This window comes from Enhydra lutris, unplaced genomic scaffold, assembly GCF_002288905.1.
Source record: "Enhydra lutris kenyoni isolate GAN:26980312 unplaced genomic scaffold, ASM228890v2 scaffoldscaffold45, whole genome shotgun sequence".
Taxonomy (NCBI): Eukaryota; Metazoa; Chordata; class Mammalia; order Carnivora; family Mustelidae; genus Enhydra; species Enhydra lutris.
This window is the reverse complement of record NW_019154129.1, coordinates 3,745,976-3,770,946: the sequence shown is the minus strand read 5'-3', so window position 1 is coordinate 3,770,946 and position 24,971 is coordinate 3,745,976. Positions and strand designations below refer to the sequence as shown.

Here is a 24,971-nt window from a genome sequence, read left to right as displayed (position 1 = left end):
CCTCCCTCTAGAGAGCACCTTCCCCGCTATTGCCAAGGATGAACGACAGCCGTGTAGTCTATCTGGGTGGGTGATGGTGGGAAACCTCCAGGCCAGTCTTGAACTTGGCGTTTGTATAAGGAAGCAGGACTTCTGCCTGCTGTGCAGTTTCTCACTAGCAACACCACATTTAGGATTGTCTGGTCCCCCAAGTCACGGTTGACTGAAGTCACCACATTGGTCTTTTTTCCCAGACTAATCTTCAATAGATTTACCGTAGGAATATAAAAAAATGAATTCCAGAGTAATATAGTTTTGTTTTCATTTGGACCTATTCTAACTCATTGTCGGTCCTGGCAGAGTTGAGAAATAATTTCACTTGAAAATAAAAAGATGGAAAAAAGAAAATAAAAAGATGAGAAACAGTAGCTGAATACACCTTCTGAGTAGATGAAGCTTTACAGACTGGGAGCCCCATTGTGTACGGTTCTGACATCCGGTATTTTTTGGCACGACAATTATTTGAGCCGTAGTTTTTATTTTGGGTAGTGGATCCTGTGAAAAAAGAGCCAGACAAATCTGACCTCTAGTGTGGCATTGAACGTGATTTTGAAATTGACCTCTGTCCACAGGTCGAAGAAATTCATCGATCCTATTTATCAGATATGGGAAGACATGAGTGCAGAAGAGCTTCAGGAGTTGAAGAAACCCATTAAACAGGTAAATTTGTGACTCAGCACCCTGGGAAGCTCCAGCGTGGTTACAGACCACAATCAAATGGTAAACAGCAATGTCACACTTAAAAAACACATTTTATTAATTCCGCCTTTGCAAAAATCCAAACTCAGGTTATATTCTTCTTACGAAAAGAATTTTTTGGTTTTTTGATGAATGTTTAGACACTTGGTAAGTGAACTTTGGGAAGTGAAGGTTAATCAGCTCAGCAAATTCACATCTTCGTGTGATCACCACCACCAAGTAACAATCTCAAATTTATTTAGGTCTCGTTTTTCATAAGTAGTCATTGGAAAGCTCTTTTTTTCTTTGTATTTAGCTTGGGTTTGGGGGTGGGGGATCGTTCCTTCACTCATTCACACTGTGTTAGGTACAAGGGTGAGGACGCTGAGCAAGAAAGACATGTGCCACCTGCCCTCTATGAGCTTAAAATCTGTTCAAAAAAAATCAGACCTAATGAGTAGTTACGTGTGACGGACAGTTGTGTCGGTGGTTGGTAATGAAAAAGTGTGTGTCAGGGGAAGCTTCCAGAATTAAGATACGTTTCTTTACTTTCCTCTTTCCAGAAGTGGCACGTTCCTGAGAGGAACTCTTGAAATTTCACACCGCCCGGGTGTTCCTACTGATAACCTCTGTTCTTTATACAGGAGGTGGTGGAAGATGAGGATGATGATTTTTTGAAAGGTGAAGTTGGGATCACTCCAAGCTCCTTTGACGCGCATTTCCGAAGTCCCTCGAGCAGTGTGGGCTCCCCTCCCGTGTTATTCCTGCTGGACCAGTCCCCTGTGATCGCGAGGATTTGTGATTGAGACGGGCGTTCCTCCCTGTCATGCCCGTCAGTACCAGGGCTCACCCTGTTTGGACTAGAGTGAGGACATGCCTCAGGCATCTTACTTGCAAAGTAGACCTACTCTACTGTCTGAACGGATGTGGTTTTTTTTCTTTTTTACTCCCCTCCAGACAAGGAGAAGACTGGATATCATGTGCAATATTTTAGAGTGGAGTTGATGATAAATGTTGAAGACTTGGCTGTTTAATGTATATTTTATTTCTGTTACAGCTTTTGGACATCATTGTGAAATTTCTAATACTGGCAATAGCCTGTTTTAACCAATTGCATTTTTCATACAGGTTTTGTCTGAGCCGTAGTCACAAGACTGTGTTGATCTGATTTCTTTTCAGTGAAAAAATGCTCTATGTAGACGCTACTCAGTGTCTTTAAAATGATTTACTTTGGACACATTGTTGCCCCTCAGCGGGACCTGGATCTGTGTGTTGGGATTTCAGTGAGGTGTAGGGGGGATGGGAGGAAGGTGCGGAGGTGGCCAGAGCTGGTCCTTGATGCTGGAAGCTGGAGCTGACAGGGAAGATCCCCATGGACTTTGGAGACCAGTGAAATCCTAGAGAGAAGAGATGGAGGATTTAGGGAAACAGACGCAGACAAATCATACACTTGTGAGTTTAAAAATGGATTTAAAAGAAACACAGAGTTCGGGGTAAATGGAATTCCCATGCATGGAGAGTGGGGTTGGACTTTTATAAAACACAGCACCTGACATTTTACCCTGGGGTTCCCAGGAGCTATTAGAACGGAAACTACTCATTTGTAGTGCAATGTTACTTGGATTTTTTTTTTTTTACTTTTTTTTTTTTTTTTTTTAAAGTAGAATCAGTTGGTCATTTTGAGAATTTTCTCTGTGCTAACGGGGCGGGGAAAGGGGGGCTTGGGTCATCTGGCGGGATGGTTTCGCTAGCAACAATAGACCAAGGTCACAGCTCCGGCTTCTGTCTGCTGGCTGTTCGTATCGTGGATTTCGGCTCAGTGAGATCTTCCTCTGGGGAGGCTCTTTTTGTACTTTTATAACTAAACACTGAGAGAGAGGAGTCGACACAACCTCACTTTATGACACGTGTGTAAACACTGTTGGATTCATTTTGTAGCCAATGCATATTTTAGCTTCATTCCTTGTGAACTTTTTTGTTACTTGCGAAAATGGACATCTCTAAACATATTTATTTTTCTGCCACTTTTCCTATTATTTAAAGGCAAGCGATATTTTCTTGATCACAAATATTTTGTAATGAAATACTTTCTCTTTCCTAGGGCTTTGTATGCTCTTATATAATTATATTGATGGCAATGTAGGGTAAATATGTTTTTTGGAAAACAAATTTTTATGGGTTTAAAAAGTTTTGGATATTGCAGATTTTCTTTTGGTGACTTGGTGGAAAGTGATTCGAGAACCTTTGGGTTCTCTGTTCCTTTAACTGCTGGCAAAATGGTGGGGTTTTTGTACCCGAGGTAAATGAGTACATGAACGTGTGTCCCTATAAGGTAACGGTAAGCGGGCCTTTGTGGGTTGAGAAGTTTTAATGTAGTTAAGGCTGTCTTTGTAAACAAATCTGTTTAATTTCAAAGGAGTTGGAGGGAAAAAAATTTTGTGGACATAAAACAATGGCATGGTTAATCTGGACCTTTGGTTCTTACACCAGTAAAGGAGTCAAGGGAGGTACCCCAATAAAGAGGCTTCTAACACTGATGTCGTGGTTTCTGTGCTTTTTACTGATCTCTGTTAAAGCTCCGTGAGAAACTGCAGCTGAGCCCTTACTCCGTCAGAGGCTGAAGTCGCGCCATAGCGGCTGCGGGTCCTGGGAGACAACGTACATGCTGGGGAGGAGAAAGACTTCCAGGAGCAGCCAAGTGTCAGGGACTCTGTGAGCACGCCCAGCCACTAGAGCCCCCCCAGGCCTGAACAGGTTCCCGCAGAACACTTACTTTAAAAATGCACATGCTTTAAAGGAACATCTGCAAGGGGAAAAATTGGGAAATTTCATTGGGAATTCTAGAAAAAGGATTTTCTATTCCTCTTATTGAAAAGTAGGCCTTCGTTCGGGGTCGGAGTTCCAAGGTCTGTCCTGTTGTCTGTCTGCTATGGTCGGCTCTTCCTTAATGAGAAGGGGTGAATTAGTTCAAGTGCGAAAGGGCCAGGGACTTCTCAAGTGTCACGGATAACACAATCGGCGTTTCTCTAGCCAGCTGTGTGACCTTGAACAAGTCTGAGCTCCACTTGGAGCTGTAAGGTGGACGTAACTATTACTGACCATAGGGTTGTGAGGATTCAGTGAAAATGCATGGAAAGGCAGTAGCTGTTGAGCTGCCTGGTGAGAAGGTAGTTAAGCAGGAAGTACTTCCATGGCAGGGTCTTTCCCAGGCAAGGGTAACATTCATTCCATCCACATCGGTTGCCTCCTTGGTACCAGCTGAAGAGATCTCACCTGGAGAGGAGCGGCCAGTGTTTGCCACCTGCCAGGCATTGCTTCTTAGTTTTGGTCCTAGAATCCCCCTGGGAGCTTTGAAAAACTAAGGCGGTGGAATTCAAATGCCACTCCAACAGTGTTTGCTCTGTGCAGCGGCTGTTCATCTCACCACTACTTTCGTCAAGTTGCCTTCTGGTTACCGTAATGTGGAGTTGGGTCTGTTTAAGGAGTATTTCCAAATTTATAACAGAGAGCCTCTAGGTGAGAGGCCTCGCACCCAGATACCTGTCCTCAGTAGGGACTGGATGGTATCTTGATTTTCATTCCCAGGGTTCTGAGCCCATCAGTGCGTGCCTCCTGGACGCCAAGCAGCAAGTGTTCCTGAGGGTTTCTGCATGTGTGGGGCTAGCCAGGTTTCGGCTCTATTTTCTCAGTTCAACGTTCATTGTTGATTGAACACAATCCTGTTGAGGAGCACAGCAGCTTCCGCAACTCAGATAACCTGCTCAAGGGCAATACAAGAAGTAGTAGAGCCGTGATCTTGACTCGAGACGGTCAGATCCCGGAACCCACACTCCGGCCAGGCTGGCTGACCCTCGAACCCAGCCAAGCAGGGCACCAAAAGCTGAGGCCCCGCCTTTCCTGGACGTCCACGCTTTCGGGACTACATTTCCCAGCGCCCCCTGCGGAGGGGGCCGGCCGCGGGCCGCCCCCTCCCGTTTGGACTACATCTCCCACAGGGCAGTGCGGCCCCGCCCTCGGTTTCCCCAGCCGCTCCGGAATGCACCGCCCCCTGCCCCGTGGGACTCCAGTTCCCGGCGGCGCCCGCGGGGGGCGGGGCGGGGCGCGGCGGGGCGGCCCGGGGGCGGGGGCCGCGGGCGGCCCGGGGCTGGGGAGGCCGCCGCCTCCCTGGGCCTGCCGGGGAGGCCGCCTCCGCGATGCCGCTGCTCGTCGAAGGGCGGCGAGTGCGGCTGCCGCAGTCCGCCGGGGACCTCGTGCGAGCCCACCCGCCTCTGGAGGTGAGCGGGGCCCGGGCCGGGGGGAGGGGGGCTTCGAGGCGGGCCCGAGGGACCCTGGCGGGCGGGCCCGACCCCCGTCGCCCCGCCGCCTCCAGCCGCGCTCCCGGAGGCAGAGTTTAAACTTGGCGCAGCGGAGCGGCCGGCGGCACGTCGGGAGCCCCGGCCGCCGGCAGCGACTCTCTGCCCTGGCTCGGGGCGTCTGTGCGGCTTTCCCCTCCCTTGGACGTTCGAGGGCATCCGCCGAGGCCGGGCGAGGGGCCGGCGGCCCAGAGAGGTTAGGCGACTTGCCCGAGGTCGCACAGCACGCCGGTCGGAGGGCGCCCGGGGATTCCGCGACCCAGGGCAGGCCGGTCCCCACCCCCAGCCGGGCTTGGCGGGTTGAGGCCAACCGGGCAGCGCCCCTGCGCGCCGGCAGTCGCGGGGGACCGCGCCCCGCGGGGAGCGGCTCCTCCCGGCGGGGCTGCGGCCAGGGGCATCCGGCCGCTTCCCCGGGCTTCTCCCCACCCCCTCCACCCCCCACCCCCTCCACCCCGAGGCTTAGGGCCCCGGGTATTTTTAGCCAGAAGAAAGGGCCCTGCTTTTCCCCCAGCTGAGCCTTGTTGAGGACCACGCCCTGATGGAAGGGTTAGGTTTTGTTTCGTCTTCCTGCTTTTGTCCTCAAATAGTTCTCTCTGAACCCTCAGTCCACGCTTAGGCAGAGAAAGGCGTTCTTAATGTAAAAAAGAAATGGGTCCAGATCCGGTTGCGGGGGAATCCGTCAGCTCGTGGACTGGAGTCAGTTCGTTCGTCCTGAGCTGCTGCTGTCTGTCGGGCACCGTGTGCGCGTATGTCCTACAATCAGGGCCGAATGCTTCCCAGCCGAGTTAGAGGGGCTGGTCTTTAATCACAGAATGGCTCGGACGCCCTGGGCTGCTAAGTGCCTACAGGAAGAATGCCGGTTTTCCCTCTGAGAGGCGAGGCACGGGGGCTCGCGGAAGGTCGTCTTGGGGTTTCCTGTTCTCCGTTGCACACTTTGGAATTATTTTGTCTGCATACTTGTGTCGACCTGCCCCCCCATCCCCTGCCCCCCGAAAGTGGGCTTCCTGAACAGTGTGTGTCTGTTACTGCTCCGTGTCCTCCGAGCCTAGGGCAGTCTCTGGTCACGAATCTGCACTTTGTAAATTCTTGTTATATCCATGACTGAACAGAGGGACCCCTGAGAATGACCTGAAGGATGGGGAGTAGCAGGGGAAAGGGAACACTCCGTGATTCCCAGCCTGCAGGTCAAGAAAACAGCTGTGATGTAGCCAGCACCTGCCGGGGTCCGAGCGGACACCGGGCCCTGTGCTAAGCATTTTCCTGGGGCTGCATCGCTGTTACCTCGTTAACTAATGAAGTCAGAGTAGGACTCACCAAGGGGAAAATCTTTCAGCTGCCTGCAGAATTTAGGTGACACTATTTTTATGTTTCTCTGAGAATTTCTGTGATAAAAGGTCAGAAAGATGAGAGTCCCAAGCAGCAGGCCCGGTGGGGAATCCGCCGGCCTGTGTAGGGGGCCGGGGCAGTGCGCATTCCAGGAAACTGGGGGTGTCACTGGCCTTTGCAGCAGTCTTAGGGAAGAAGGATGGACGCAGGGGAGAGATCGAGCAGGGGGAGAAGGGTGAGGGCATTCTAGCTGAGCTGCGTGGGCAGGAGGGCAAGCGCCCCGAGAGGGCGGGTGGACTGGCCTGGGCAGAGGGTGTGAGCGGAGAAGAGTAGAAGATAGAGACCCAGGGAAGTGGGCAGCCTCGGGTCAGAGGGGTTTCGGAGGATCTTTCAAAGAATAAGCAGTGGGGGGAGATGAAAGCTTTCATTAGGTTTTCTGTAACAAGTAGCCTGTCCCCTTTGTCAGAACATTTAAATGTCAAGAGGACCACAACCACTCCAGACGTCTTGGTACCCGTCTCGACAGAGGGTTTTCTTTATATATGAGTGATGTACTTCTGAAAGGGAGCGCAAACTACATACTCTGGTCGGCGATGTGTCTTTTTCACGGAATGATGTGGCCTGTACCGCAGTGGCAGTTAGAAGCCGGTCCCTAGTGAGGCCCGGCACAGAGCAGCTGCCGCCCCTGTTCCTGGAACACCGGGGACTGGGCCTTACCTGCGGAAGCAGGTGCTCTCGCTAGGCCTGTTTTAGAGATGAGCCCATTTGAGAGATGAGCCCTTGGAGGCACAGACAGGTGGAGTGAGTTGCCCAGAGGCCCGCGTCCTGGAAGTGGCAAAGCCGGCGTGGGGACCCTGGTGGCCTGCCTTTGGCTCTAACGCGGCTCTGCTCAGTGTGGACCCCGACTCTCCCCACTATTTGGGGCTACTTAGGTGCCATTACCCTGTAAGACAATGGAAAGCTCAGTTCCTCAGTCACACTGGCCATGTTTCAGGTGCTCGACAGCCGGGTGTGGCTGGCGGCTACTCTGTGAGGCAGGGCGGGTCTAGCTCATGGTCCGCACCCCAGAACATTCCTTCGGGGGGTGCGCTCTTCCAGCCTTTGCTTTTACCCAGTCCTCCACTGGGGCTCCGTAACCAGTCCCCCCAGCACCTTGCTAAGTGTGGTGCCATAGGATTCCATGACATGAACGCACCGTAACTTAGTTCCTGCTTCTCTGCACGCAGGAGGTTTCTAAATCTCCTGCATTACCAACATTCACAGAGCTCAGTCTTCGTCAGCCCCTGTAATGATTCCCACCCGTGAAATGGCTGGACTCGAAGGGTTTCCGAGCAGGAAAGGGGTGTGGCAGAGCCATGTTTAGAACTGATGCAGGGCCGCCATCGGGGAGGGTAGTGTGGGTGGCGAGGGGGACCTCGGGGTCAGGGAAACAGGCGGGCATGGGGACAGCCCCCTAGTTAATCCTCACGCAGGCTAAGGAGCAGACGGCATCATTCCCTTTTCCCCAGGGCAGGAGAATTTGCAGGAAGAATGGACAGACTCCAGGAGGAGGGGTAAGGGGACACTTGGTCATTCTGTGACTGGCCAGGACCGGGGTCCGCAAACTACAGCCCCCGGCCCGATGCGGTCTCTGCACAGCCCGTGAGCCACGAGTGGCTTTTACATTTTTAAATGGTGAGGGGGGGTGGAAATCCAAAGAGGTGTATTTCCTGCCATGTGAAATGACAAGTTAATTCAGATTGCGGTGTTGTCCATCAGTAGAATCTTCTGGGTTCACGGCGCCCGTCCGGTTGTTTACATGTTGTCTCTGCTGCTCTCGGGCTGCACGGCAGAGCCTGGCGCTTGCAAGACGAGACCGCGCCGGCAGAGCCCAAAATAGTTCCTCTCGGGCCCTTTTCAGAGAAAAGTTTGCTGAGCCCTGGCTTCAGCGAGCGGCGCGAAGGCAGAGGAGTTGGGAAATGAGAGGCTGCCGGACGGGGCTTCTGTAGGGATCTGAGTGTCCAGAGAACGTCAGAGGTCGAGAGGACGGGGCTCCTTTATTTTGGGACGGGTTGGGAGTTCACCAAGGAGCTGTCGGTGTTTTCCCACAGTGGGGACGTGTGGCTAAACTTTTTTTTTATTTCTTAAAATTGGGAAACCAAGACAACATGTTCTTTTCGCTTTGTGGCATCATTTCTTCGTCTTTTTTTTTTTTTTTTCTTTTTAAGGATTTTATTTATTTGACACAGAGGAGACAAGTAGGCAGGGTGGTGGCAGGCAGAGGGAGAGGGAGAAGCAGGCTCCCCGCTAAGAAAGGAGCCCGATGCGGGTCTCCATCCCAGGACTCTGGGATAGAGACCTGAGCCGAAGGCAGAGGCTTAATGACGGAGCCTCCCAGGGGCCTTGGCATCGTCTCTTCTGATAATGAGTTTATGCTCCTGTCTGTTGGGGGAAGAGGAGCCTTGGGGGGAGAGGTGGGGGGCTGGGACGATGTGATTTCTGGTCTCGGCTTTGCTTTCGGGCGGTGACCCCTCATGAAAGTGGCCTTCACCCTCCTTCCCCCAGCCCCGAAAGAATAAAGCCAGAGATATGTGTGCAAGGAATAATGGAGAGCAAACGCTGCGTTCTTCCAGCTGTTGCTCTCCCTGAAGGTGAGAAGGCGCCCTGGGTGTCAGGTTGGCGAGTCCCACTGGTTCCTCTCGGCCCAACTGAGGCGGCAGGTTCTGGGCTCCTTCTGGTTGGTTCCATGGAGGAGCCGCTGTCATGCTCACGGCGGCCTTGCTTCCACTTAATGCGAGTTTGCCAAAAGAGACAAGGTGTAACTAATCCAGCTGATCGTGGTTAGTGAGTGAGTTAAACTGTTTTTACATCTTGTGTTTTATGAAGTCTGCAAGCACCAGCCTGGGTGAGCCCCAGCCAGGAGACAAGCCTGTGAGACCCGAAGGCTCTGTTCCAGGCCCCACGCTGCACGCACCCCTGTCTGCCCGCTGGGATAGGAATTTGTTCTCTCTCTTGCTTGTCGGGAGTAAGAAGGAAGTAAGGACACAGCCCGTGTATCCTATAATGATCGCAGTTGTATATCCACCTGATGTCTTTGAAAACCTTCAGTTTTCATTAAAGAATTGAACGCCTGTGGGGTTTTTTTTAATTACTTTTTTTTTTTTTTTAAGATTTTATTCATTTTACAGAGAGAGACAGAGAAAGAACACAAGCAGGAGGAGTGGGAGGGGGAGAAGCAGGCCCCTGATCCCAAGACCCTGAGATCATGACCTGAGCCGAAGGCAAATGCTTAACAACTGAGCCCCCCGGTGTCCCTAATTACTATTTTTTTTAAATGTTTTTTTAGACTTAGAGTCTAATAAGAGTTTTGAAACCCGAACTCCAGTGTAACTGCCATCCTGGGGATAGGTTCCCTTCGGGCGCGCCGTCTGGGATCCTGCACTCGCACGCACGGGTCCGTGGAAGAATTCAGGCTCATGTTCAAGGAGAGGAAGTCCTGACACCTAATGGTACCCCGGCCTTTCCATGGGGTGGCGTACTTCCGGCCGCTCATTTCCGGTTTTCTGCGCCGGTAGGGACCCCACCCGAGAGCATCTGCAGAGCTGAGCTTCCCGGGTGTAGCGGCCCCTGAGCCCTGCAGTAGAACCGGCACACTTAAGAGCTTTTATGTTTTGGGTTTTTTTTTTTTTTTTTTTTTTGATACATTTGCACGTTGTCCATGTACATCGCCGAGCCACCTTCCTCTGTAGTCCCCGGCGTTGCTGGCCGCTGGGCCGTCGTGAGCCGCGTGGGGCGGTGCGTGTTTGGGGTGCATACTCAGTGCGGGGGTCCCACAGTGGGAGGGCCAGACGGGGGACGGGGACAGTCCTAGCCTCCCTCCCACAAGGGCTGTGGCTGCAGAGCTGGCTGGGGCGCTCGCCCGGACACCCCGATTCCCTGCCCAGCGGCAGAGCTGGGCAGAGTCTCTTGCTCCTGAGTTAGGTCTCGTATTGTAGGTTCATCAAAGCCCAGAACCGCACCGTTCCTCCGCCTTGTCCCCTGCAGCAGCCGCCACTGCCCCGTGAGCCTGGCCGGTCCGCCGCGCGGTGCTCATGCGCCGAGCCCTGCCAGCCCTCACTGGGTACTCAGCCCTACTAATTGCCATCACGATTTTATTTTTTTTTTTCTTAATTAAACAGGAAAGAGCCAGACTTCTCAGAGGTCAGTCTGTTCAACAAGTGGGACCCCAGGGCCTTCTGTATGTTCAGCAAAGAGAGCTGGCAGTGACCTCCCCAAAGGATGGTAGGTTAGGAAGCAGTGAATTGGGCGTTACCCCCAAGGCTACTGGATACTTTATTTTCTTTCTTTTTCAAACAGGCTCCGTCTCCATTCTGGGCTCTGACGACGCCACCACGTGTCACATCGTGGTCCTGAGGCACACAGGTAGGGCGAGAGACGCGAAGGGAACCGTTGCTGAGAGTGGCCGCCCGCGTGGGGCCATCAGAGCCTGTGCCCGAGTGTTCTCGGGTCCCCTCTGAAGCCCGGTCACGCTCCCCTTCTCTCGAGTCTACACGGCGTCTCCCGGGGCCCCAGTCAGGAGGCTCGGTGGGCAGCGCAGGTGTTTCTGTTCCTCCTCTGTCCAGGCTGCCCGGAGGGATGCGGTCGGGAGAGACCGGAGCGGGTGTGCCGTGTGTCCCGGGTTCTCAGTGGGAATAACCCGAGACATTCCTCCCTTCTCTCCAGGTAACGGGGCCACCTGCTTGACCCACTGCGATGGATCGGACACCAGAGCGGAGGTGCCCTTGATCATGAGCTCCATCAAGTCCTTCTCCGACCATGCCCAGTGTGGAAGGTGAGCTCCACGCCCGTCCGTGCCGTCAGGAGCTGTGTGCCGTGGTGTGGAGGGGCCGGCCGAGGCGGCCGCGCGGGAGGTCACGGCCGCGGCCGGCGTGCTCCAGGGGAGCACAGCTGGCACAGCGCCAGGCCTTCCGTCGGTGCTTGTGGGTGACGGGTACAGGCTGACGGTCCCCGCGGTCTGACTTGGAACCTCCAGCGGTCTCCTCACTCGTGTGCTTTTAGAGGTTCACCTGTCAGACGTCGCTGTTAGACCCCGGATGCCGTCTCCCTGGGTTCAGTCATTCATTCGTTCGTTCATTCGTTCATTCCCTCTCCTGGCAGCCACTTGGCGGGGACTTGCTCCCAGCCAGACCCGTTCCAGGTCCCCAGGCCGCAGCCGCAACCATGGGAGACAGAAGCTGCTCCGGGGCGCTCACGTGCTAAGGCAGGGGGGCCGCAGGGAGCCCCACGGGATGGTGCGAGCCGGGAAGAGCTGGAGGCCGCCCAGGCGGGGAAGCTTGGCCTGAGTTTCCTTCGTGGCAGCCAGGCCGGGCCGGCTTCAGGAGCCGGTGAGCCGTGCGGGCAGTGCCTGATTTCCCTGGGCCCCGGGTCCCGCCGGCAGGAGGCATCCTTGTGCGGTTCTGGAACCAACGTCGGCGCGCTGGCAGGGGTGCGGCAGGGTACCCCGGCAGGCGAACCCGGAGCCCCCGAGCCAGCCCCGTGGCCATCACGGCTCCTCTTGCTGGCTCATGTTTGTTGGGGCCCCTTGATGCTTGTCCTCGTGCTGGCGATGTGGCCAGTCAGGTTCCTTCCTCAGGAAGTTGGTCCTGGAAAGCGCTGTCCCTGTCCCCGGCTGGGGACAGATTAGCAGACGAGGGCGGGGAACACGGGGTCCAGCAGCGGAGCTGGGCGTTTCCAGCCGCGGGGCTTCTCGGGGCTCTGCCGTGCTCGTGTGCGCGGGGACCGTCCTAGGGAGGGTCACCCCGAGGGAGTGGCACAGTGTCCCCAGCTTGGAAAAGCTGGTGTACTGGGTACGCGTGGCTTTAGGAACAGACCCGGTTTCCTTCTGGAAATGGAAGTGATATTCCCTCCTTCTGGGTGAGGTGGATGGGACATAGTGCGGCAAGGGGGCCCCCCACAGTCCCCGCAGCGGCCGCCGCCTCCCCTCCCCAGCTCCGCACCCTCTCAGGCTGAGATGCGTTAAGAGGTTTCTGGAAGCACCCAGCACTGGGTGGGTGAAAGTGTGAGGTAGTCCTGTCCCTGCAGAGCTGGGCGTCTCGCGTGCAGACGCAGCTCCCCTCTGCCATCAGGGCCCCTGGGCGGGGTCCCCAGAAGCTCGTGCAGCCCTGGCAGCCACACCCGTTTCCCCCAGTGCCGCCCAGACGTGTCCTCCCTGCGCCACGGCCCCGACGCGGCCCGGAGGAAGCACTGCTGTAGAGCGAGGCTTCGTGGACGCGGAGAGCTGAGATCCCAAGCACACCCAGGGCCCCCGTGGCTGTCGTGCGGGCCTCTGACCACCGTCCCGTCTCTTTGCCAGGCTGGAGGTGCACCTCGTGGGAGGCTTCAGTGACGACAGGCAGTTGTCACAAAAACTTACTCATCAGCTTCTTAGTAAGTGCCCCGCTTTCTCCCCAGCTCTGATCAAAGTCTGCACCCACTGCAGCTTGGGTAAAGTCCTCATTCGTGCCACACCTCCGGGGGGTCCCCGCAGCTTGGAGCCCCAGGCATGGCCCTGCCGGGACTCGTGCAGAACAGAGCTAAGTTTTCAGAGGCGGAGGGGCCGGGGCCGAGATTTCCCGGGCACCAGCAGTCGGCACCGTGCGAAACAGTCGGCACTGAACTGTGTGAAGCCAGAACCCCGCTCTGGGCAGGAACGTCCGTCTTAATCTGCAGAATATTAAAACCAACGATGCCACTGTCGTCCTACTAGAGTCACAGGAAGAAAAGCCCCGCCCTGTCCCCGTGCTCACACGCCGGGGACTAGACGCTGCTACAAGCTACGGGCGAAGCGACCTGGCCCCGGGGCTTCGGTCTGAAGGTTTCCAGTCCTTGGACCCAGTAACTCCCACCTGGGACTCTAAGAAAATCATCTGAGTTGTGCCTAGAGCTTTGGGCCTGAAGATGGGCAGTAAGAACATTCTTTACGTTAGGAAGCAGTTAAATGTCCACGGGTAAATAGTTAAGGAGCCACTAAGCAAGACTCAGGATTACGCGGCAGGCAGATGCATACAGTCGGGACACAAAGTTGCTCCCAGTCCCTCACCCCCCGGCGTGGGCTCAGCAGGGCACAGGCGGTAAGGAAAGGCACGCGCCGGGATTGTGGCCGTTAATAACCCACGTACTCCTTACACTTGCCTGTATTTTCCTTTTATTTATGTTTTACAGTGATAAACCTTTTTATGACCGTTGATCAGGACAGAATTTCCTTAATAGTAAAGAGCTTACGAGTCAGCGGTCCCCCCACTGCCCTCACCAGGGAGAGAAGAGGGGATGGCCCGGTCGGTTTCCTTTGGGCCCGAGGCTGGGAACGGGCCTGTCACTTGGCAGGTGGGGTGCCGTGGCGTCAGTCCGCGGGAATCTGGCCTCGGCAGACGGGCCAGGTTGTGGCCGAAGGTTGGACAGGCATGGCTCAGTGCTGCTGTCCCCCTGGCCCTGTCCCACCTCGCTCAGCCTGTGTGCTGCTAACTGGGAACTCTCGTTGTAGGTGAATTTGACAGACAAGAGGAGGACATTCACTTAGTGACGTTGTGTGTGACAGGTGAGTTCTGCCATCCTCCCCGAGACTGGTGCCCTCCCCCTAAAGTGAGACTCTGCACGAGCACCTCGGTCATGGGGGTAGTCCGGCAGCGCGTGGCTGACGTGTGCCCCACTGGTGTCCTCTGCGGCCACGACCACCCCCAGTGCCGCCTCCTGACGCAGACGCTCCTTACCCTGACCCCCACCTTCAGTGCCACTCCCCTCTCCTTCCTGGGGCTTTTCAGAGGCTTCCCCAGCTCCTGGGAAGGAGCAGCCACCACGCGTGGTGGACGCTGAGGGTGTGGCTGGCTGGGGGGATCCAGCTCGGGACGGGGCTTGCGGACCCCAGCCCCACGGCTCGGGGACTTGGCAGGGACACAGGAAAACAGTCCCTTGTGTGTTCTGCTTTTTTTCCCCCTTTCTGTTGTGTGGGCTCCTTCTTGGCTTTGATTATGGAACATGAAAGCAACTGTTGAGTATTTCTTAGACATTAAATCTTGAACTTTTTTTTTCTGTTGTTAGAATTAAATGACCGGGAAGAAAATGAAAACCACTTTCCAATCATTTATGGCATCGGTAAGTAGCATGTTTCACCGAGGATCAGAGGCCGGTCCCATGCTGATGGGACCACGTGGTGAGCCCGCTGGGGCGCTGGTTAGGTTCCTGTCCTGGCTCCTCTGTGGGCCCAACGGGGGCGTCCCGGGCAAGGAGCGTGCCTTCTCTGACCTCTGTCTGCGAAACCAAGAATGTCCACACCCTGAGGCCATGAAGGACAAACAAGGGAGCCGGGGGGAGGCAGACCCGGTGGCAATGGTAACGGGGCTCCAAGCAGCTGGGGCCTTTGCATCTCCTTACCCGTAAGCAACCTTGTAAGGTCTGGTTGTGAACAAAGTTGCTCCTAAGGAAGGTGTAAAGCTCTCCCGGCTCCAGAGAAGCCAGAACACACCGGATCTGGCCATGATCCCAAGCCACGCTTGTGCCCCAGGTCAAGCAGGGGGTCGGCCACGTGCCCGCCGGGAGGAATGGCAGGCTGCTGGGGGCACCGTGCAGCCATCCTGGGTTGGGAGCAGAGTGTCCCCTCGGCTGGCCCAGGCCCCAGCGGTGCGCACCCCGCACTTTGTTACATGTGGTAGAAATGTAAGATCACGCGAACTTTCCATTTGCGTCTTAAGTCAAAGAAAATGTCGTCTGTCCCCCGCAGCTGTCAACATCAAGACCGCGGAGATTTACCGAGCGTCCTTCCCAGACCGGGGTCCGGAGGAGGCGCTGCGGGCTGCCCGGGCTTTAACAGGAGGACCAGTGAGTGTGAAATCATCTTTGTGTTAAGGGGTTTGGGGAAAAAAGGGCATCGCACTCCAAAGCCTCAAGTTTTATAGACCTTAAAAGTGAACACTTTATAGGAGTTTCTTTAAAGCTACGGAATGATCAGGGGTCGCCTCTCTCCCCTCCACACACAACACGGAAGAGTAAGGAATGGTTTTAGGTTGTAGGCGCTTGGCCTCGAAGGGGTACAGGGAGGTAATGTGCGCGCCCAGCATCCAGTGCAGAGAACGAACCCCTTTTTGTTGGTGCACCATTTGCCTACACACGACTCACGAGGAAAGCAGAGCCAGGCAGCGGGGAGAGGTCTCGGCCTCTGCACCTCAGCAGCCACACACGCTGGACTGCGTCCCGGAAGGCCGATCTGCCGCAACACGTGGATTCGCCCACAAGAGTCATCGGGTCACTTTCCACAAGTCTGATCGCCAGGGATGCTTTTTAATACTAATACCTTAATTTTGAAGGAAAAAGAACCACCCAATCCTTACATGTCATTTAAAAATGCCTGAAGGGTTCTCTGGCCCCTTCCCGGGGTGAGACCAGCCGGCACAGTCACAGCCGCGAAGGGACGTGCGGGCTGACGAGGTGTGGACGTCGTCCTGGGACGCGTGTGGGTTCAGAGCACGCAGCGGGGGGACGAGTCCTGCGCTGTCCCGCGGCACCATGGCCTGGTCCGCTCACGCCGGCACCCAGGCCAGTCTCAGAGCCCGACGGCCGGCAGACGCGCACCTGCACGCGGCGCGCTCTCGCTGCCTTCGATCGGGCGCCGGGCGGCCTGCGCGACCTGCTTCTGCGTGGCCGGGTCCGCAGCTCTCCCCGCAGGGCCGTGCGGCGCCGCGGGCCCAAGTGCCTGTCCCTCCGGGCCTCAGGTTTTCACCCCAAGTGGGAAAAACGCGGTCTTCCTAGAGGACCGTTGTCGGGACTGAGGCGATACCGCTTGTTACTCACCCAGGGCCGGAGCAGCTTCTGTGAGACATGCTCGAGAAGCTTGTCCTCCGGGTAAACGCGGGGCTGCGGGCCTACCCTGGGCCGGCTTCTCTGGCGGGCTCTGAGAAGCGGGGAGCACGCCTCACCTTCTGCCCCTGAAATGGTCGTTTTAGATGATTAGCATCTACGACGCAGAGGCCGAGCACCTGCGCCTGGGGCCGTACTCCTGGGTGCCCTTCCCGCACGCGGACTTCTGGCTGCAGCAAGACGACGAGCAGATCCTAGAGGTGAACCTTGACGGGTTGGGTAAATCTCTGCACGCTGGTTTCTTCATCCGTAAGAACAAAAGGTGCTTAGAGCAGAGCTGCTCGGCTCGCGGTGGGCGGGAGTTAGCTGTAGGTGCCGTCGGCAGACCCCGCTGAACTTCTAGTCAGCGGGGAAGTCCGGTCCCCGCGGCATGCGCACGGCTCGGGAGGAGGATGCAGCCAACCTCCTTGCCCCGTTGGCGCGGGGCCCCTCCCGCCTGGTCACTCTGCAGTGGCTCGATGCTGGGTGACCTGAGTGTCCAGGTCCGGGCTGAAGAACATGGAGGTACTGCGACGGCTATCAGGAAAGGTAACAGCCAGGTTGTTCCTCTCTCATACGCAGGATCTTATCTTTCCAGAACCTTTCCACTTCGCCTCTGGCTGAGCCGCCCCACTTTGTGGAACATATTAGGTCTACCTTGATGTTTTTAAAGAAACACCCATCTCCCACCAGCGCACTGTTTCCTGGAAACAAGGCTCTGCTCTACAAAAAAAATGAAGGTGGCTTGTGGGAAAAGATCTCTTCTCCCGGAAGCTGAACACGGGATCACCAAAGAAAGCACCTTGCCGGCCTGACGGACCACCGCGGGGCCTGCGAGAACGGGCACCAGAGTCTCCATCTGCCGAGTCCTAGGTCTCCCTCCTTACTGTCCTTCAAATGACTTTCAAAATAAAATCTTATTTTGGCAAAGGCATTTGTTACAGGGTTTACTTTCTGCTTCTCGGAAGCTGACCTCCAGCCTCTCCTTTTTGGTAACAAGGGCACCAGAGGAGCTGCCTGCCTCGTGACTCTACAAGCAGCCGTCTCAGATACGCGGTGAGTGCTTCTCATTCTGCTACGTCAGGGAGTAAAGGAAAACGGTAAGTTTGTTTAAAAAAACAGTATTTAAAATGCACTAAAATTCTCTGAAAATTGATGCATCTCACAGAGGGTTTTTTGGCCCCCACAATGTTTTAGAAGCGTCATTTTCAAAGCTGGTATCATACTTCTAGATGAATGCTAGCTTCAGAATCTGGCCAGTCTGCTCTGCAATATAATCACAATAATGTCCTGGGAGACTGTGTTTAACGAGCTGCACAAAGCCGCCGAAGCCTGTTCTGTCAGGTGGAAGGTCATTAAAATGCCCCAACTGCGATACATGCCAGTCAGACCTGTAGAGACCTTTATGCTTCTGAAAAGGCAATTACTGTGTAGAAACTGAACTCACTGGTAACAATTTCAAGAACCTTTATTGAAACCAACATTCAAATAGTGTCTTAAGGGTGAAATCGTTTCAGCAAAACCAATTTAACAATTCCAAATATATATAAAAACGTTTAAAAATTAATCTTGTTAAAGGTGATAATTTTCCCTTTCCCCATTTTATCTGCTATACTTCATTGCACCAAATAAACAGGGAAGACTTTAATCATCTGCACAAAAAAAAAAACATGTTGACAAGTGCCAAATGTCAGAGATCACATCCAGAGTCTAATTATAGGCTTAATACGGTATAACTAAGGCTTCCAACAGGACAGTCTACAAACCCAGTGTGAATCCCCACTACCTTGAGGCGGCCATAGCTTGACTTGGCTGGACTAAAGGCACAGGGGCCATTACCTAGGATAAATGAAGAGATGCGGTAATTCTGGAGAAGTAGAAACGGGCAGTAATTAAGGGCTTACTTCTAGTTATTTCCGCAGTGGTCTGGCTTGACCAGCCCGAGCGAAGGGACGTCACTGGTTCTTGTTTCTGAGTTGGGCCCAAAGAGGGGAGGTGCTAGTGGGGAGAAGCCACAGAAGCTCCCATGTCAACCGGGTCAAAGATCTACTTGTTCTAGAATTGGAACGTAGTTCACATTGGTTAAGAGGAGCATCTCTATCAGGTTTTCAGATATTAAACGTAGAAATGAGCACAGCCTGCACCTGTGTGCCAATTTAAAAGCTTTACCCATATTTAAAAATATACATATATATGGTCAAGAGTTTTACAGTTACTCTTCATAGATAGTCCTTTAATGTGTTTACAAATAGTACATAAAGGGAGAAATGACCTGCGGCGGGGGGGCTCCTGGCCCCCACAGCCCCGGGGAAGCAGCAGCGGGCACGGGAGGCTCGGGCTCGCTCACCATCCCACTGAATCCCTGTCTCCTTCGAGCCGAATCCGCCCCGCCCGCTGTCCCCGGGGGCGGCGCGAGCCCAGCGCGCTCTAACGAAAGCGGCCTCAGCGGAGAGTTACACGTAACCGCATACAGCGTCTTACACTTGGATCTAGAAAGGTGAGCGCGAGTGTTCCAAGAGGCGGGCTCTTGAGCTCTAAGTGTTGTGAATCAAAGTGTTTATGTAACGGGGGAAACCGGTGTGAACTACAGCGGGGCAGACAGAAACGACAGGAGTTGCTCCACAGACCCATGGAATGAGACAATCAACTGCCCTTCTAAAAAGTCTGGCTTTCAGCACGGATGTGCGCAAAAATGCCAGTTCCGCACAAAAACAGTCATTTCTCTCGCATTAGCACGTGGCACGGTTCACATTGTCAGTAGAACTTCTTCCCTGAAACGATACTACAGTCTCCAAGCACAACACTGACTTTTATCTTAAGCTCTCCGGTTCTTCTACCTGTGGACGGTCGTCTTCCGGGCACTGGGCCCCGCTCCGGAGGGCGCCCGTCTGCTCGGCGTCCTGCGGGGCGCGAGTGCTGGGAGGGGGCTCGGGGCTGCCGGGCTCCTGGGCGTCGGGCTCGGGCGCGCCGCTCAACTGCTCCACCTTCTCCAGGTCCTCACTGTGGCTGACCGAGCTGGTCTCGCTCAGAGCGTCGGAACCTCTCAGGGACCTCCTGAAAGGCTTCTGGCCTAGAGAAAGAGGCACGGACCGTGCTGCAAGCTCCGGGCGTGCTCCCAGAGCAGCCCTAGTGATCCCCAGCTCGGACGCCCCGGAGGGAGGAGGTGAGGAACGAGAATGGGCAGGAAGCCGGCGCGGCTCAGGCCGGTCGACACCAGGTTAGACATGATGCCAGCTCTCGGGACCCTAACGCCCCATGAAGTGCTACAGAAATTTCTCCAAGTTAAAGCTCCAAGCAACTGCCAAGGTTAAGATGAAGCGAGTCTTAAGAGAAACAGGACTTCGGGTGAAAGCGCCAAGACAACAGAAGGACGCAGGGAGCACCGAGCAGGAAACGCCCCAGGACGGGAAGGTCTACGTTCCCCAGAGGAACCGCCAGTTCTCAGGGTTCAAACGCCCCCGGGAGACGTCCTGTACCTGGAAGTCTCTGCTTCGTGCGCGTGCCCGAGGGGGTTTGCGGGGGTGTGACGCCCGTGCCTTGTACCTTGTAGACATAGGTGTGTTCCGTGGACTCCAGGGAGCCTGCCGAGGAGAGAGCGGTAAGCGCGTGCCACCCGGGGAGCTAACCCAGGCAGCCTCGTTCCCCGAGAAGCTTCCTCCGGCCCTTTAGCCTCACTCAGACCAGCAGAGCCTTTGGGCCTCTGGAAACAGCCCCGCAGGAGGGGGAGGGGTCCCCAGCCTAAACCTCCCCGGGGATCCTGCACCCCTGGGACGGTCCTCGGCCGGCAGGGTGGCACGAGCATGCCTGGGGGTCGACATGCGCATCGGGAAGGTGCTTTGGCCACAAGGAACAGACGCTTTGCTGATGGCTGAGGCCTGGCATGTCAATCAGATTATGGCCCGAGGACACGGCGGGCGCCATCATTTCCTAGGGAGGGACCCCAGGCTGAGGGCGCTGTTCCCCCAGCAGAACAGGAAAGGAAGAGAGCGACAGCGGGACATCCTTCCCGGCAACTGCTACTACTTGCTGGCCGCCGACTGTGAAGTAAGCCGGCCCGGGCTCCGGACTGCGACCTTCTCGTCTCCCCTGAGGAGCTGGGGCCAAGCGCGCACAGACTGCGGGAAGCACTCGGCTGAGCGCCAAGCAAAGGACGCTGCGTGGAGGACGTGACGGGCCGGGGAAGCACGTTCCCACAGGATGGTGGGGGTCTGCTCTCATGTCGCCGCAGCCAGCGGGGCCGGAGAGGAAGACAACACCGTAGTGTCCCCGGGGCAGATGCATCCCAGCTTCTGGGACCGGTTCCTGGGACGGGCTGGGTGCGCACCGGGCTCCGCCACTCGCGTGGGGCATCCCAGGAACCAGGATAAAACTCGCAAAATCAGTGAGACCTGGGATGATGTTGGTCAGTCCTACCTGCTGTTAAGTTAAAGGTTCTTCCCTTCTGTGAAGCTTGTACCGGAGAAAACCAGTTGAGCACGGACCCCACGACGGGGATCTGCCGCAGCACCCCCTGCAAAACACACCCACTGCTGCTCACGGCCGTCCCGCCGGCCCCGGTGCGTGGCAGCTGGGAGGTCTGCCTCGCGCTCACCTCTTCCAGAAGCCGCTCCTCGTTTGCCTTCTGTAGCTGAACCTGGGCTTCCTGGATCCCTTTTCGAACCACCTCTGTCATGTTTTCTAGAAGCTGTGTTAGGACCAAGAAAGACTTTACTTGTCCAAGATTTCTGAAGATTTTGTTTAGAGAGAGAAAGAGAAAGTGTGTGTGTGTGTGTGTGTGTGTGTGCGCATGCACGCACACAAGTGTGGGGAGGAGCAGAGGGAGAGAGAATCCCAAGCAGACTTTGTGCTTAGCCCAGAGCCCAATGTGGGGCTCAATCCCATGACCCTGAGATCATGACCTGAGCCAAAATCAAGAGTGAGACACCCAGCCAACTGAGCCACCCAGTCACCAGCTGTCTAAGCTTGCCTGAGACCTAGAACTATTACCACAGCACAGGCGACATTTTTCAGAAGTGTAGTAGTAAATGAAATCTTGCACTTTTAAGTGTCAGGATAGAAAGTAAAATAGTAAATTAAACAGAAGAGGATAAAATGCCTGGATAAGGTAAGACACACCTCAGTGACCAGCCTCATCTGTCAGGGAAGGGACAAAGAGAAATGTGATCTGTGTCCCCTCACCAGAAAACAGACAAGCGGCTCAGCACTCACGGAACGGAACTGGAAGTGACAGAGTGAGTCTAGAAAAACCTTTAGGAAGTCTGCCTGAGACTGAAGAGAGCCGGCTCCTCAGCTCACAGGCAGCCTCCTCTCCCCTCCCTAGTGGCAGTAACCCGCTCACATGCTTTGGTTTCCTCAGAGCCATCTTGCCTTAGTTCCTTTTCTCTGCTTCTGAGGGATTTCTACTGACTCAAGTACCTGGTTTGCAGAACATCCGTGAGGTCTACAGTCTGGTCTCCTTAACAGTTGGCCAAAAGAAGGTCTATTATTGGCAGGAAGTTCTGCTGTGAGAAACATGTGCCTCATGCAGCCCCAGGACCAGCTACACTCAGGAAGTCTCCCCTCACCCTGTCAGGCAGGGGTGACTATGTCTTCCGAATGCTCTGCTACCCCTAACTTCTCCCCCACGGCATTTACTGCCTCGCCTGGCTTTGCAGTTCTCGGCCTCCCAGTTGTGAGCCCACCCAGGGCAGGGACTGTGTCCAGTCCCCATGGGCTTCTGGGTTCCTGACGCAAGGCTTAGCCTTCACACACTTTTCAGGAACAAACAGGTATTTTTGAGGGGAGCAGCTTCCTTTGGGACCTCCGCTAGCTGCCTGGAGAAAACCCAGAAAAGGAATGAGACGCAGATTAGTCTTACGGACCCGTGAGTTCTCCTCAATTTCTCGGGCTGTGACTGCAATGGTCTCTACCAGTTCCGAAATATCCACATCGTCACTCGCCATGTCAACGTAGATGCAGCTCTTCATGCTTTTGTACTCCGGGCCTGCGGAAAGAAACAACCGACCGACTCGGTTCCGCAGTCCTGGGTCACAAGACCGTCCGGGGCCCAGTTTCCTGTATGATGGCACGACCAGGCACAAAGGAGCCTCCCTCCCCAGGCGAGGAAAGTGCTAACGGGGACAAGGGATGCCCGGACAGGCTGTGGGAGCGGGAGGGAGCCAGCCCACCCTAGAAAGAACTAAACCAGCATTTCCTCCCAGGAAACAGAGCCCAAAGTCCCTTAACCAGTCAGAAAATGGCCTTCCGAAGTTCAGAGTTGACTTATAAAAACAGTAGTTACCCATTCTGAATGTAAGGTCGGATTCCAGTTCATTTAACTTTTTCAGGAGTGCAGCATGGATTTTTTCTCCTTCTGGATCTAATTTCAAACTGCTCTTGTCATCGTTAGCATGTTCATACCTACAGATGATATCAAGTAACAGTATTTCAGTCTAAAAGATCAGACGCCTCTTCGCACACGGGACTGCGAGTGGTCTAAGCTACTGGCTATTGCCTAGAAGGTGAGACACATGGGCCGAGGAGCCTCGGAGTGTCTCAGGGTCAGACACTGTCAAGAACGTGGCAAGGAAGGCCCAAGTCTCCAGTCCATGAAACTTAAGAGAGGCCAGGTCTGGAAGCCTCATTTGTAGCAGAAGCAGGGAGTGTCCCCTCCCCGCAGAAGGGATAACCGTGCGCACCAAGCGACGGAGGACAGAGACGTATGCTCGGCCAGTGAGCTGGTCCCTGGTCTTAGTGATCTGTGGCTCCCTGTACCCCATGGGAGTAACCATCAGTCAGCTGTGCACTTCTAAGTGCCCCCCCCAGTCACCTGCGAGCTGGCACAGAAAATACAGGGATCTCTATTTTACTGAGGGCGAGGGTGGCCATGCCACCGCTGCGCTGGGCTTTTCTAAGTGCCCAAAGGATCTCACTGAATTTCCAAGAGATGCGTACGCTGGGCCCATACAGAGCCAGTCCACAAAATGACGCACCCGCGGTCTCTGTACGGCCGAGCGGGATGAACACGTACCTGACAACCCCTATCCCAGGCCAGTTCGGGTCATCGACGTGCAGGAGACCTGCCGTTGCTGTCACCTCCTGCTTGAACTCCTCCCGCAGCTGCAGTGTACAGGTCAGGACCGGCAGCTTGCTCTGGACGCAGGCCGCGAGCTGATCCACGTCCTCTCCCCGGGTGCCTAAAACTGAAACCGTCCCCAGAGAGCTCAAGAAATGTGTAAGAACATGGTGGACTACAGAGCAGGGCTCCCCTCTCACTGTTCGGGAGTTCGGCAGCTCTGGGGCATCTGGTTAGCAGGAGCTGAAGCAGTAGAAAGAAAGGGAAAAAAAAGGCTACTAAGCCCCTCTGGAGAGCTCGGGCGTTGGAAACGGACACAGTCCGCTCCTGCTGGTGCGGACGCCGTGCTTTCTTACCCCGAAGACAGAAGGAGCCCCAGCGCCACACACAGTGACACTCGGACAGAGAAATTAGATTCTTCTCACGGACTCAGCGCAAGTCACGAACACTGTACGACACGCTAGAAAAGCCGAGGCAAGCACATGGCTGTTGCTGCACACGAGCATCATGGGAGGGAGGGATTCTGGTGGGGGTGTGCGGGGAGGCAGGAGGGCGGGCTGACAACAGCTCCCAGGGACAGCCTGACGCCCCCACGGGTGCAGGACCCGACATCACTACCCGGCACGTGCTACTCAGACGGCGCAAGGGATCCCACTGAGCCTCCGTACGTGCTGCCCCGGTGTCCTCGGCTCGCTCCACCGGGTTTACAGACTAAGCCTCCGGGGCGCAGGCCCCACACAGCAGGTGCAGAAGTCACTGCCAGACAAGGCCACCAGCCGTCTTCGTGGCGGGCTTTTCTTTGCAGGACAAATGTCCACACCCCCCTACTTTGAGGCTTCAGATCAAGAATCTTTTCAAAAATGTTAAAAATATCTGATAAAGAAAAAAATCAAAGATTTTCAGAAAATCTTTTAAATCATCTCAGAAAACCGCATCATCACAGTTTTTAATGCATCTGTCAGCGATTTCTCAGTCCCAGGACAGGAGGCGACCCCACCTCCACCCCCCCCCACCCCGGGCGGGTGGCATCTGGCAGTGGGAAGCGGGTCTGGACGGGAGGCCGCTTGCTGAGGCGCCCACACGTGTGAAACGGCCAAGACGGGCGCACACCCAGGACAGTCCATCGCGGGAGCCCACGTACTTGCAGCCGTCCCGCTTTCTGTGACACCTAAGACAGCGGCCCTCAGCCTCCACGGCTCTGTGCAAACCGCCTGGGGAGCTCTGAGGGACACAGCCGTGGCCTCCGCCCCACAGACCCGCACCTCAGCAGGCAGGGCAGCCCTGGGGTCCGCAGCTCCACGGCGCAGACTGAGCACCACGCAGGAGACAGCGAAGGGCGCCAAGACACCAAAACACAGGGAGACTCGAGTGACTGGAGAAGGCTATTTCTGAGAAGTTACTCTGGAAAACTCATCTACCTATGCATAGCGCAAAGGCAAAGAAAAAGCCCCTTCGAAGGCAGAGCGGAGTACCCCACGGAACAGCAAACAAAGCCACAGCCCGGACTGCGCGCACAGCTCACCGCCGCTCCCAGAACCAGCGCGGGCAACCCACAGAGACCCGTTACCTGCCGCGGTCATCAAAGGGCTGAACCGGATGCACACGCCCTCCACTTCCAGGTCCATGACCGTGAGGCCGCTCGTGGGCACCAGCTGTTTGAGCTGCTCTCCCAGCTGCAG

At 55.3% G+C, this 24,971-nt stretch overlaps 3 protein-coding genes across 11 annotated transcripts in view; 2 read left to right on the top strand and 1 right to left on the bottom strand.

The window, feature by feature from the left end:
* Positions 1-3,252, top strand: part of LOC111156094 (RRN3 homolog, RNA polymerase I transcription factor) — a 29,832-nt gene extending 26,580 nt beyond the window's left edge. For all 3 annotated transcript variants that reach the window (XM_022516699.1, XM_022516700.1, XM_022516698.1), the window contains 2 exons: positions 612-699; positions 1,362-3,252. In XM_022516699.1, coding sequence (XP_022372407.1) covers positions 612-699; positions 1,362-1,523 — 250 coding nt within the window. In that variant the 3' untranslated portion in view covers positions 1,524-3,252. The remainder of the gene's footprint in view (positions 1-611; positions 700-1,361) is intronic.
* A 590-nt stretch (positions 3,253-3,842) lies between these two features.
* Positions 3,843-17,172, top strand: LOC111156175 (N-terminal asparagine amidase). 5 transcript variants are annotated; one of them, XM_022516882.1, is made up of 10 exons: positions 3,843-4,007; positions 10,553-10,655; positions 10,731-10,796; positions 11,097-11,205; positions 12,727-12,800; positions 13,894-13,947; positions 14,448-14,501; positions 15,127-15,224; positions 16,346-16,459; positions 16,837-17,172. In XM_022516882.1, exons 1-10 carry the CDS (start codon positions 3,843-3,845, stop codon positions 17,014-17,016), a joined length of 1,017 nt encoding a protein of 338 aa, XP_022372590.1. In that variant the 3' UTR covers positions 17,017-17,172. The 5 variants fall into 5 exon arrangements, with proteins under 5 accessions (XP_022372590.1, XP_022372591.1, XP_022372593.1 ...); XM_022516883.1 differs by lacking the exon at positions 3,843-4,007 and adding an exon at positions 4,854-4,991; XM_022516885.1 differs by lacking the exon at positions 3,843-4,007 and adding an exon at positions 4,854-4,991 and having other exon boundaries at positions 16,821-16,919.
* Positions 17,173-17,688: 516 nt separating this feature from the next.
* Positions 17,689-24,971, bottom strand: part of LOC111155978 (pyridoxal dependent decarboxylase domain containing 1) — a 53,186-nt gene continuing 45,903 nt past the window's right edge. For all 3 annotated transcript variants that reach the window (XM_022516473.1, XM_022516474.1, XM_022516475.1), the window contains 8 exons: positions 24,860-24,965; positions 23,248-23,419; positions 22,519-22,637; positions 22,100-22,221; positions 20,830-20,922; positions 20,652-20,748; positions 19,715-19,819; positions 17,689-19,308 (listed from right to left, as the gene is read on the bottom strand). In XM_022516473.1, the coding sequence (XP_022372181.1) occupies positions 19,049-19,308; positions 19,715-19,819; positions 20,652-20,748; positions 20,830-20,922; positions 22,100-22,221; positions 22,519-22,637; positions 23,248-23,419; positions 24,860-24,965 (1,074 nt within the window). In that variant the 3' untranslated portion in view covers positions 17,689-19,048. The remainder of the gene's footprint in view (positions 19,309-19,714; positions 19,820-20,651; positions 20,749-20,829; positions 20,923-22,099; positions 22,222-22,518; positions 22,638-23,247; positions 23,420-24,859; positions 24,966-24,971) is intronic.

Excerpts from the sequence above, each read along its gene's own strand:
- LOC111156175 (XM_022516882.1), top strand. The coding sequence starts at position 3,843 with ATGCATGGAAAGGCAGTAGCTGTTGAGCTGCCTGGTGAGAAGGTAGTT. Across the intron at positions 11,206-12,726 it reads GACCATGCCCAGTGTGGAAG|GCTGGAGGTGCACCTCGTGG; the intron begins GTGAGCTCCACG and ends TCTCTTTGCCAG. Across the intron at positions 12,801-13,893 it reads ACTTACTCATCAGCTTCTTA|GTGAATTTGACAGACAAGAG; the intron begins GTAAGTGCCCCG and ends CTCTCGTTGTAG.